Below are 13,824 nucleotides of genomic sequence, written 5' to 3'. Positions count from 1 at the left end.
TGTGCTTTAAAATTGTGGCCTGTGTATTAGGAACAAATGTCTCCCAGGATTGTTGTGCCGGAGAGGGGGGCCGGTGTGAACAGTAACAATTGTCATGAGTACATTCGAAATAATGCTCCCTCGAGTTTTTATCGGTTAACAGTGTGGCGGGTGTAACAGTAACAAATGTCACCAAGGGTCATTGTACCTAATTGTGGTGGGTGTAACAGGGAAAATGTCACGCAGACCAACTATCATTGTGCTCAACTACGGCCAATGTAATAGGAACAAATGTCTCCAGGGTAATTGCAACCAACTGTGGCCGGTGTGACAGGAAGAAGAAGTACCTTAGGGTCATAGTGTCAATGTGGCCGGTGTAACAGGAGCAAATATCTCCCAGGGTTATTGTGCCCAAATGAGCCCGACGTAATGGGATCAATTGATGTTCCTCAGGGTTATTGTGCTAAACTGTGGTAGGCGTAACAGGGAGTCCTTAGGGTCATTGTGCTCAACTGTGGCCAGTGGAACAAGGGTCATTGGGCCAGACTGTGGGCGGTGTAACAGGATCAAATGTCCCTCAGGGTTATTGTATCAATGTGCAGCAGGAACAATTGCCTCCAAGGGTCATTGCAACTAACTGGCGTTTGTATTAAACATTTATTCATATCTTCAAAAAGTACCCATAGTTGATAACACCAAGAAAGAGAAAAGACAACAGCAGATGCTATATTTCTTTTGTTTCAGAAATAACACTACACGGTCCTTTTCATACAAATATATTGCACGGTTTCAGAGTGACAGCAAGACTTAAAGGGACAACTTGGGCGTGGTAGTTACCTGACCAGGAGGATGATGACCCTGCTTGACACCATGCGCCGCCACCAGTAGTATCACGGTTGCCGTGTTCAAATAATGATTATAGATGGTGTTGCGAGGCAGTTTTGGACATGGCCAGTGAATTTCAGGCCGGCCTATGGTTACACCCCGTTCTAGTGCATTGTTTATTGCAGGTCAATAACTTTTCAATTATCCTGTTTGGAGAAGTCACGATCCTGCTGGAAGCCATTTTTGTATGAAAAAAACAAAATAACTCCTGCCTAAGTTGTCCCTTTAAATAAATTTCCGATGGGAAACTTTTATTATATACACTATCATCCTGCACTGTACTCTCGAGTTATATGGCACCGTTAAACCTGCCGGTCGTAGAGGAATACCTTTATGGCCTTGGAGGTTGGCGCGTAGTCACGGAGCATGGAAGGTAAGCCGAACACCGTAAGTGAACACCGAGCACGGTCATAACTTGGATGGCTGACCGCCGCATATATCACACATCCTGAAGGTGAGCTTGGGCCTAGATGTACAATCCACGTTAGCAGTACCGGCATCCTGAAGCTCGGGCCAACACTCGGTAATATCGACCGGTGTGCGAGGGGAGGAGGATACGACTGACTTTGGATTTTCGAGGATGCAGTACCGGTGACTTTGGGGTTAAATCTAATGTTAACATTGTAATTGAACTGAAGGGTAACGCTTAGTTGAACTAACGCTGGTATTCTAATGCTGATTGAGCAACTTGGCATGAAACTCCACTCCAGGAAAAATGGGACTGCATGCAAAACAAGCCTAAGATGGCTGGGGAAATTGGTCATGGTTTTTCTGAATCTGGCAAACTTGGACGCTGAAGTATAGAATATATATTTTCTCAAATACATGTAGTTCGTTTTCTCTGTGCAATCACCCAAAATCAGAATGTCATTTATTCAGCAATTTTTTGGTTGAAAAATCACTTTCATTAGCAAAATAGTTCCATGCGCAGTGTCATTGCCTGAGGAAAATGGCACTTGACTTATTAGTTAGATGGCAAATAAGTAGCATATTTTGAAATTAACACAGAGGAGCTTACATGTATTAAAAATAAACATAAATATGTATACAAACAAAGAGGTAAAGTAAACAGGTAATAAATATACATACAAACAATAAAGTAGTACATATATACAGGTAATAAATACGCATACAAACAATAAAGTAGTACATATATACAGGTAATAAATATGCATACAAACAATAAATACATAGGTATACATGCAGGTAATAAATATGCATACAAACAATAAAGGAGTACATGTATACATGTAATCAATATGCATACAAACAATAAAGGATTACATGTATACATGTAATCAATATGCATACAAACAATAAAGGATTACATGTATTCAGGCAATCAATATGCATACAAACAATAAAGGAGTACATGTATTCAGGCAATCAATATGCATACAAACAATAAAGGAGTACATGTATACATGTAATCAATATGCATACAAACAATAAAGGAGTACATGTATTCAGGTAATAAATATGCATACAAACAATAAAGGGGTACATATATTCAGGTAATAAATATGCATACAAACAATAAAGGGGTACATATATTCAGGTAATAAATATGCATACAAACAATAAAGGGGTACGTACATGTATGTATTCAGGTAATAAATATGCATACAAACAATAAAGGAGTACATGTATTCAGGTAATAAATATGCAAACAAACAATAAAGGAGCGTATGTATACATGTAATCAATATGCATACAAACAATAAAGCATTAGGTATACAGGTAATCCTCACAAATACTGTAGCGCTGCTTTCAAAATCTTTAAAACTTCCCAGATTTTTATTTTTTCATCAATTTCTTTTGGTGAACATGGTTGGCCTTTCAAGGAAGTACGAAACCAAGAGGATCAGGATAATAACAGTTGGAAAGCCTCCCTATATGGTGCCATTGTAAAGTAAGACTTGCAATTTTAACACTCCAGTGCATGAACAAAAGGTTATCAATTATTTTTTACTCATCTATTATTTATTCCAATTTTTATCTGAGAAATCTAAAGATTAAGATTCAGAACACTGCATGGACATGCAAATGTCCAAGTGGAGTTTTTCAGAATCTCAGGGATGCCAATAAACTACAGCAAAAATCTAACATCTTTTTCTTGTAAACACTTGTCCTTTGAACTGCACTCACTTGCACAAAAATGCCTCAAAAATGCTCATCTTTGGTCCAATTTTGAAAATTCAAAGTTTTACAGAGAGTTGAGAGAGGGGTCTTTCCATTCCTGCTATTAAATTTGACATTCAGCAAGAGGAAAAAGTCTGAAATCCGCCTAAGATCGGAAATTTGACATCAATAGAATCTGACAATTGAGAATATCCAACAATAGGCATCTCCTAAATCGTCAGACACACTATACCTTCATCGGACTACATGGAAAGAAACTACGTGTACTAATCCTTTATCTGGGCAGGGGAAGGGGAGCCTCATATCCTAGTGGTTAACACTGCTGGCTACCACACAATAGGGCCCGGGTTTCAATCCGGGGAGAACCCAGGATTGTATCTGTGGATGATCCGACGTGACTTTCAAGGAACTCAAATTCCTGGCTCTTCACAACACATTCAACGTATGAAATACTTGAAGGGCTGTTGGTTGAGACTAAAAGCTGTGGTCCCTTGTACCTGAGTGTCTATACCAGGGCAAGTAAAAGATCCCACATAGGTGGACAGTAGCCTATGAGTGGACTCCATACCTCCGGCCAAAATCCAATAGGATTTACGACGCCGGTAAGATGATGATGATGAAAAAAACATACATTTATTGCACACAAGTCAGTATAAATATCTTTCTAGGTCAATTACATGCAATAGCTATACGCAATAGCATAAAATTTGGCAGTAAAACAAAGCTTAATCTCCTTTGATGGGTCTGTTCATTCTACAAAATGGAATTTGAAAACCAATATATCTTAGAAGAACCATCTCTACAGATGGTATGTAAAATACTCTTAACACCAGACAAAGAAAAGTCACCAGGCCCACCTTCATGGTGAATATTGATGACACTAGCAATAGCCTATTTCATGCATCAAACAAACCAGAAATAATTGACTGGTTCGGGGTGGAGTTATCTGGTGTCATAGTTCTGGTGATAGAGTATAATCGCGCCAGCCCTGCATTTTTTGAGACACTTCTCATTTAAAGGAAAACTTAACTAAACTGAAAAAATTAAACCTTCCATTAAAATAATCAGCCAGAGAACACCTAGTTTTTTTTCTATTTTGCCAATGTAATTGAATTTAGGGGGCTGTTCTAAAAACACCAGAAGGTTGGCCTAACTGGCTCCGAATAATCCTGAAATGCTTTGAGTTACATGTTGTCACTTACAGCACATAATTAAGAACAGAAACAATGTATAAAATACAAAACAACCCATTACAAACAACAGATATAGAAAATTTGTCGAACAGTAACGGTGATTTTTGAACCAACCCCCAAATTTGCGACGACACACCGTCCACCTTGTTCATGGAATGACCACGCTCTCGAGATGGAAACAAGGCCAAGGTCCAAGGTTTAAGTCTGGCCAGTCACCTTGTTTTGTTACGGAGCAGTGTCGGGTAGACGTGGGAGCCCCATCCATCGTTTTAGTTCCACGTAACACAATTCGGCCTGACTGAAGCATTCACTGCAACTCTTTGCTCTGATGAGAAATGCCCTTTATTTCGTCACTTAAACTGAGACATATGACATTTTCTTGGAAATGGCAGTGAATTGTAAAGTCTTAGTGTTCAATCAGTGCCGATTTACAGACATCAAAGTCAATAGATTTTTGGTGTTCTTAAGTCCTTTAACCGAGTGACCTAGATAGATTAAATCATCGGACCTTTACCTTGCATCCATCTTGAGATCAAGGCCAATCCGTAAACAAGACAAGTACATCATCGAAAATTTGGAGGCAAGTTCAATAACCGTCTAATTTCACAGTCACTGTTTCACGAATTTCCTTTAACCTGGATTATCAAGTAAAAAATTAATCAGATTGAAGTACATGTATAAACAATATAAATGATGATGATAGCACTATCACATTCAACCTGGTCACCACAAAAATCATGCACAAAAATATTACCTGTGAGTTGTTTAATATCTCTCATGATTTGATTGTTTGATTACATACTCCAAGTCAATGGTAAGATTCATACATATGTCATGTAAGTTTATAAATGCTCTCCTAATACGCAATATACTAATCTGCTATGGCAGACTATAACATGCTCAATAATAGAGGGAGACTGTAGTCTGGAGTTGGGTGGCCAGATTAGGTTAGTAGAGTCACCAATAGGTGTATCTACCATCTCACAGTCCATTACGGTATTTGTGGTTGTGCCAGGGACATTTTTATCTCAAAGTCAGACCAGACCCAGCCCCTAGCTGACTGTGCAGTCACCAGGAGACCACGAAGTGACCCCTTCCTACAGTTCCCATTAAAACGGAGTCAATAGGCAAAGGCTTGGGTCCGGTTGTTAGAAAGCATGTTAGCACATAACATCATGCTGATATGTTGTAACATGTGCATTGATGTACATGAAACAAGATGTCAACATCATGTTATAAGTTAACATGCTTTCTAACAACTGGACCCTGGTAGGTCAGATTAAGTTACACAAATTCACTAATACAGTCTCCCCTATTAACAGTACAATTCACGTTTGTATGAGGATATCTGATACTGAATCAAACATGACCCAGTCTTGTACCTGTGCATATTTGGCAGCTGAAGATGACCAACAGGACACTCTGTGCCTGCCTACAGTCGCCGTTTGAATGATAACAGATCTAATTCAATGTTTTTCCAAACTTCTCCATCCAACATGTCCAACAGCAAACATAGCAATACCTGCCAACCACAGCCAACTACCTGAACATGCACTAACATGGAGTCTCCGGTGGTCCTTATTTTCATCACACATTGTCACAGAAATGTTTGTTTATCAGCTGGCGTTCCGTCTGTGACTTCTTCGTAAGTAGGAAGCTGGAGCAGAACAAAAGAGAAAATCATAATCGAACCTGGGTACTGCAAACCACCAATGGAACGAGTTTACAATCCCCATTCACGGCCCAAACAAAGGTGATCGGTTGACTAAAGAAGCGCCATATTCAATGTATTCATAGTTGAATGCGTCATTTCCGATCGGGGATTGTAAATTTTAGCCATACTGCACATTTGCAAATGATATTGATTTGTGGAGATATAAAGTCCGAAAATAGTTTTTTAATTGGTAAGACTTTAAAGGCCTACACGCCGATCGTTAAAAATTTTGAATTTGTAATTGAATTGAAAAACGTCCAATTGCGAAATACATATTAAGGGGGAGGGGGTCTAAAAATGGTGTTTTCGTGTGTATGTACTTAATGGATGCTCCCTACTATGAATAATAAGTTTAAACAAATTTGTATACATAATAACTGCACTACGACATTGTGTATAAGTGGATTTCTATTCAACTGGACCACAAGTAATTATGAACGGCATACCCCTTTAAGAAAGCTCATAATCTCCCAAAGTGATAATCGTGTTATTTCAAAAGAACTTTTGATGAGTTTCAAAAAGAGGGCCACTGGGCAATCAAGCATCAAGATATGACATACAAAAGAAAAGGTATCTAAGGGTAAGGTATTTTAACCCACCATTGGATCTTTCGCGTGGTTCTGGTTATCATTCCGCATCGCATCCTCATATGACGGTGGCGGTCCGATGGTTGGATTCTCCCCCGATGTATCGTCATTGGCCGCATCTGGGTAGCTCCTGGGGGAGCTTGCTGCAGCTCCATAGCCTCTTGGAGCATTGGACACCACAGTGTGGCACCTTAAACTAGCACCTGATGGTTCGGATGCCGCGGGTACATAAAAACCGCTCTGAAGAAACAAAATATCTATTCAGGCAAAGATTACATATTCTGCAAGAGTTTGGAATGAAAAATCACTTGATTTCTTTGGGAGTAATGTTTTGTTGCAAGTCCAGCATTACACAGGTTATTATTTGTACCCTAAAAGAGGCAGGAATGGTATTTTCTGTGAAAAGGCAAAAATCAATGTCGGCTATCATGCCAAGCAGAATATTATGATGGGTTTGGTGACAAGAAGTGGATTAAGAAAACTTGACTGAAATTGCTTTTAGTTTTAGGGTTTAGCCGGGTACAACAGGTCAGATACCCCATTTCTTTCTCTTGATACTTGCCTCAGATAGTGAACTTGCTGCTGCTCCATGTCCTCTTGTAGCATTAGATACCACAGTGAGGCCCCTTGGACTAATATCTGATGGCACTGATGCCACGGGGACATAAAAGCCACTCTGAAGAAACAGAATTCCTATTAAGGCAACGATTACATATCATACATGATACAGTCCTCTGTGTGTTATGATGATTAACAATTTTCTTCAATCAGCCAATTACCTGACTATATGCCTTAAATCCCTGTGTATCTTCACCCTAAAAGAGGAAGGATTGGTCTTTTCTGTGACAAGCCCAAAATCACTGAAAGCATTCAAGATACATGTAGGCAACCACATTTTATCCTGGGTTTGGTGACAAGCAGTGGATTGCGACTTTTCATCCGAGATGGATTTTTGGGATTGGGCTGGTACAACAGGTCAGGCACCCCCCGCTTTGAAATAAAGACTTGAAACTCGCCTCAGATAGTGGATTTGATCTGGCAGTGTTGCTTGGACGCTGAGTATAAACATCTCTGACCCTAACCGCTGGTGGCCTTATCACAGCAGCTGGTGTTGTACCGGCCACGCGAGGTCCACCTGACCTGTTTTGTTGATTTTGCGATGTGCTTGCAGCTCCTGCAGGTGCCCCTTCTCCTGCACCTTAGAAAAGAAATCAGATGGATATACGAGTCATTGTTGCCAGGCCAATATGACAACGGGCTTGGCAGTAACAAATCCTGCTGCTCAACAAGAATGCAGAAAAGATCGAAGTTAGGCCAAATAAGGACAAACACACGCAACAACAAAGTTGGCAAATTCAAACTGCCTCACTTGAAATGGCAATACGGTCTTATCATAATGAACTATCTGGGCATGAAAATAGCCTAAACATACAAGTCAAGAGATTTTTTAAGTTACCAAACCGCCCCCTCCTCAATAGAATATCTTAGATTCATGACCACCATGCTCAACATAATACACAGGATTGCATCTAATGGACGATCATGACATAATCTCTCTTTTAAGGACACCTCTCCATTGGGACACCAATGCCACGTCCCATGGGTGGCCGGAATAAAGAGGTTGTACTGTACATCCACTCTAAGAGGAAAATTCGCTCTCAGTTTTGCCCTCAACTTTCAAATGGAGAAAGCGACACAGCTATCTGTTCTAGAATGGCTTAGAATTATCACTTGATACAGCCGACATTTGAGTAACCAATAGAAGCATCCCCCTATACCAAAGTTGATTTAGAACGTTATAAAGTACTGGTACTCACTTCTTGTGGCCTTTAAACACCAGTAAAAGCAAAAGAGAATTATAAGAAAAACACCAGCAATAAGTCCAGCTACTTGCCACTCACCTGAAAAAGACTATTACTCTTAGTTTTTTGTTTCTTAGAAATATCATACAATGCTACATTTGCAGTGAAGGTAAAACTCCAAAGTATCAAGAGTAAAAGGGATCAATCGAACTGCATCTAGTGTTTGAAGATAATTTATGAAAATATTCGCTGCATTTATCTTATCCTCGTGTAATTACTGCCTACATTTCACTGGATTAAACATTGGAGGAAATGGTTTTAAATGTACTGTGTACCCGGAAATATTTGGGTGCCATTTATCTTTGCATTTTTCACATCTCACTTCTGGACAAGTATTTATTCGGAATCGTTTCTTTATTCCAACTCTAAGTCCGAATGAGACTCCTCAAGGGTGTCCAAATTCGAACTCCAAGTCTGAATTAAGACTCCCCAAGGGTGTCTGAATTTGGACTCCGAGTCTGAATTAAGACTTTCCAAGGGTGTCTGAATTTGGACTCCCGAGTCTGAATAAAGACTCTCCAAGGGTGTCTGAATTTGGACTCCAAGTCTGAATAAAGACTCTCCAAGGGTGTCTGAATTTGGACTCCAAGTATGAATTAAGACTCTCCAAGGGTGTCTGAATTTGGACTCCAAGTATGAATTAAGACTCCTTCATTTTCTTCCCATAAAAAAATGAATGTACAGCAAAATGCACTGCAAAATTTTAAAAAATATTAATTTCTCGAAAATTACGCCAGAGATTGAAAAGCTACGCGGTCATATTGAAATTGATATGCACTGCCATCTATCAATAACTTGAGGTACCTCCCGATCCAATGTTTTCACTACCCGATTTGTGTGTTTAGGGATTCCGAATTCGGATACCCTTTGGGGCGTCTTAATTCAGACTCGGGAGTCCTGATATGGACTCTCCGAGTGTCAGAATAAAGAAACATTGCTGAATAAACATGATAAAGACTCGTCCAGAACTGATCTACAGATAATTGGGAAGGTAGAGGACGGCAAAAAAAGTAATTTCTCTCAAATCTTGGCCGTCCCCTCAGTTTTTGCCTACATTTTAATAGCTCCATCCTTACTGTGTTTGGTGAGACAACCATTACCTCCAATTTTTTAATTGATTCCTATGCATACGCTGTTCATAATTAATCGTGGTCCAGTTAAATAGAAATCCAACTAATACACAATGCCGTAGTGAAGTTACTATGAATAAGAATTTGCTGAAACTTGGTATTCATAGTATTTGTATATCAGTCTACACAACGGCATTGCTGAAGATTTAATTTAGTACGTATTTCCACAATTGGAAATTTTCAAATTCAGTTACAATATCAAACATTTTAACGAACGGCGTATGCCTTTAATCAATGAATGGTTAAATCGTTCAACCAGTTATTTCTCTTGTATTGATCAAAACCCGTAGTTTGCTTTCAACTTCAAGGTTCTCCTCTTCAGTCTCACGACAACACACATGACTCGCCAGTGATGTAATGACATTTGGTGCTACGCCATCGACAATACAGAGGGAATTCAAGGTGGGGTGACATTACATAGGGAATGGGCTGGTGACTGTGGCAATTCGGTCAATGCTGGCCAGATATGGAACTAAGTCCCAGTTCACCTTACTTACTTAAGCGTGGATGGTCGCTGAAACTGTTGTTGCTAATGTCACATGACACCTCATCAGCACCATCGCTGCAGTCGCTGAAACCATTACATTTCTTCGAGGACATTATACATTCTCCATCTATTTGACAACGATATCCAAAGCAGTATTCTGAAATACAAAGACATTTTTCACAACTTTGCTTTCGGATCGGATTCGCTTCTTCAAGAATTATTTGAACAGCCTGGAGAGACCTTGATTCTCATTCCCTGATGCCAGGGAACTCAATATCAAGCTCTTTACTGCGCAATCTTTTTCTGGGGGAGAAATAAATGAATGCTAAGTTAGCAAATAACCTACCACACCAGTTCTTTCCCTTGGCACATACCCCCGGTAATATATCATCATGGCATTTATAAGGCTTTTCAAGGTCACAGACTGGTGCTGCAAATGAAAATATACCACACAAATGTAAACACAACTACATGTACATATAAATACAAGTACAAGTAAATATGAGTACAAGTATACGAGACAAGTAAATACGAGCACAAGTAAATACGAACACAAGTAAATACGAATACAAGTAAATACGCGTACAAGTAAATACGCGTACAACTACAAGTATACGAGTACAAGTAAATACGAGTACAAGTAAATACGAGCACAAGTAAATACGAGCACTAGTAAATACGAGCACAAGTAAATACGAGCACAAGTAAATATGAGCACAAGTAAATACGAGCACAAGTAAATATGAGCACAAGTATATACGAGCAAAAGTAAATACGAGTAAAAGTAAATACGTTGGACGCCAAATGTAACAGAGGAAAAACATCAAAGTCCAACCGGGGATTGAACCCGGGACCTCTCGCTTATAAGGCCATCACTCTACCGACTGAGCTAAAGGGAATTTCCCTGTAGCCTGGGCTAGTAGGAATGATGCCACCACTACATACTCCCCCTGTTTGGGAAAGTTGTGTCCTCACAACTGGGTTCTTCCGTGATACAAAGGGTTAATTCATTATCCACAGACACTTTCCCTCTAGCCTGGGCTAGTAGGAATGATGCCACCACTACACAAGTACAAGTAAATACAAGCACAAGTATATACAAGTACAAGTAAACTGAGCCTTGATTCAGTGGCCTGTGCCCCGAACTTGCTAAATCGGTTATGCCAGTCAAAGACTTGTGTATTTCTTTTTAAAAGGGTTAATGAAAATTGACCCTAGACCGGGAAAATAGTTGCAGCATCTGAAGGATGGGAAATACTCACGACAAGAAGATGACACGGCTCTACACAGTCCTGGAAAACCAGAACACTTGTACTTGTAATGGAAGCGCAACTGACGATACCCACAAGGACGAACTGAAAGTAAAGTGGCACTTGTCCTAACAGGAGTGCTGGAAGTGGGATACTGGCGAAACTACGTGGTACTGACTCACTGGGAACCTGCGTTGTTGTGACAGAGATGTGGGGCATCAATGTTGTCCTGGGCCCGGTTGTTCAAAGGTACAAAAGTCACGTTATCCCTAACAGTTACGTTAAGTATCCTCAAGGATGTTATCTCTTTCAGTTTAACCCACTGAAATTTTCACGTAAGGCTTAAAGTCTCCGTTGAAACTAATGATGTTTTGAACAACTCAGCGCTGTTGTCCAAGTTTTGACATTATTTTGACACATACCCCGGTCAATGTTGACGACAATGTTGTCCAACTGTTGACATTATTTTGACACATACCCAAGTCAATGTTGACGACAATGTTGTCCAACTGTTGACATTATTTTCACATATACCCTAGGGAAAATGAGCATTGCCTGTTGGGATGGCCTCCATAAAAATGAAAATCTTGACAATTATTTAGTAAAATGTTTGCTTCGTATGCATCACCATTATCACACCAATCTACCAGTGTAGTGCGACAGAACCAAAAGAGACTTTAGGATTGCCGCAAACTACCAATAAGTCGGCATGCAATATTATACTCTATGGAGATGAGGAACATAAAGGAATGGCCGTCAGCAAATCTTAAAATACCTTTTCTATTGATACATTTTGATGACCAACTCTCTCTCTTGAGAGAGAAAAAGTCGTACCCTACTTTTTATCCTATTTTCTCATAGGGGGCTGAACGTTTTCATTAGGGGCTTAGTGACTGGGGGGCGAAACAACTATGGAGCGAAACGACCAAAGTTCGTGAGATACTTACGGCACTGCCAATCAGACGCTTCACACCAGCCGGTGACTGGGCAGTACGATCGTTTAAGAGCGTACCTATCACACTTATTAGACCCTGAAACAGTGAATGTGACCATTAGCATTATAATGTTTATTTCGTACTCGTAGGTACAATACAGTGCAAGGGGTGCATTACAAATACTAGTGCATTACAACGCGATATAACAAATGGAAATTAAAGAGGAAGAGAAACCGACATCATGTAAGACATGCAAAAACTACGTTTAAAGGTATAAGCAATTAAGAAACGCACAGTACAAATAATATGTTATCAATTTCCCCCCTCGTAAGTATACACATCCCTTTATCCCGGCCACATAATAATTCCCTAATCTGTCCCGCCAATCTTTTCTGCCCCTCTGTTACATTTGACCTATATATACGCAGATAAATTATAGTAAGTGTCGGTCATCATTAGTTCATGTACCATAAACCATGTCATTTTTCCGGGACTATCAGTCGGACTTACAATGTTGAGTGTCACTCGTCACGGATATGCTCGTTCAAGACTTGAAAATGTCCCATCACATGACACAACATTGAAAAGTGACATGTGAATAGCCCGAGTGATATTTTGGAAGTGAATAGTTCGTTCTTCATGTCAAGAGTACACTCCGGACGCAGTGGACCAGTGTATAGTTTACTCACGTGGGCATCTCCCAGGCCCCCCACTGACACATTGCCCATTTGCACATAGGTACATGTGTTTCCCAGATGAAATGCAGTCTTGATTCATCAATGAGGTCATATTCAAGCTTGAAGTCACCAACATCTTGACCGCTGTGGTGAGGTGCTGCTCTACATGTGACAGTGTATTGTTAGACTGAAAGGATAAAGACAAAAAACTTTATATTGCATTAATCATTGAAGAGGAAATCTGCTGAATAATGACTATTTGTGATTCGATTTGGAGAACAATGGATGAGGAGTAACTTGAGAGTAATTAGCTTGGTATAGAATAGGCCATTTTCCAGATACACCGCTACCACCTAGGCTCGAGCCATTGTCTGGTGTCTTTTACCGTGAAGATCTATTGTAAAGACGGTTTGTTATTCTGACCTTAGCTGGTACCGACTGGCAAAGGGCCTATAGTTTTTGCATGTACTGTCTGCTGTTGAAGTCGCTCAAAATTCACAATTCGAGACTCAAGGCGACAATGTTTCCCCACCTTGATTAATTTATATTACACCGTGCATGTACTATGTTGAAGGCCTTTGCTTACAATTAGAAGTGTCATAGGCCTATATGACCATTTTATGAGCCACTATCGGGATTGTAAACTAAATGATGGTGCGCAACCTCTCTAATGATAAGTGGACGTGCATGGCCATTTACTATAGCCAGTATATGGCCTTGGGTTCCTTGCTTTTTGGGGACACCCCTTATTTTATTTTTATTATTTTTATATTTTTAGACAAACTATAGGCGGCCCTTCTTTTCCATTTCTAGTCATATCTGCTTATTTCTGCTCTCCACGGGGCAGCTACTGAAAATTACGATGGGGAGATTTGTTTCTGTGTCACATTCGTACCGCAAGATATCAAAGATAAGAAGCTTTCACAGCATATTTGGAAGACAAAATTTAACATTTTCAATACTTTTATCTGATAAACCGCTGC

General features: G+C 39.9%; 1 protein-coding gene across 1 annotated transcript; it reads right to left on the bottom strand.

Annotated features, from left to right (window-relative positions):
- Window positions 1-5,409: 5,409 nt before the first annotated feature.
- On the bottom strand, window positions 5,410-13,814 carry LOC135496097 (uncharacterized). Its single transcript, XM_064785232.1, has 11 exons — window positions 13,737-13,814; window positions 12,854-13,028; window positions 12,177-12,260; window positions 11,242-11,334; window positions 10,326-10,409; window positions 9,990-10,136; window positions 8,318-8,401; window positions 7,517-7,698; window positions 7,063-7,176; window positions 6,513-6,740; window positions 5,410-5,856 (listed from the first exon to the last, which is right to left on the bottom strand). The coding sequence occupies exons 2-11, from the start codon at window positions 12,975-12,977 to the stop codon at window positions 5,797-5,799; spliced, it is 1,200 nt and encodes a 399-aa protein (XP_064641302.1). The 5' UTR covers window positions 12,978-13,028; window positions 13,737-13,814; the 3' UTR covers window positions 5,410-5,796.
- Between the last annotated feature and the right edge of the window lie 10 nt (window positions 13,815-13,824).

Source organism: Lineus longissimus, chromosome 11 (assembly GCF_910592395.1).
Source record: "Lineus longissimus chromosome 11, tnLinLong1.2, whole genome shotgun sequence".
NCBI lineage: Eukaryota > Metazoa > Nemertea > Pilidiophora > Heteronemertea > Lineidae > Lineus > Lineus longissimus.
This window is presented reverse-complemented; position numbering and strand designations above follow the sequence as displayed.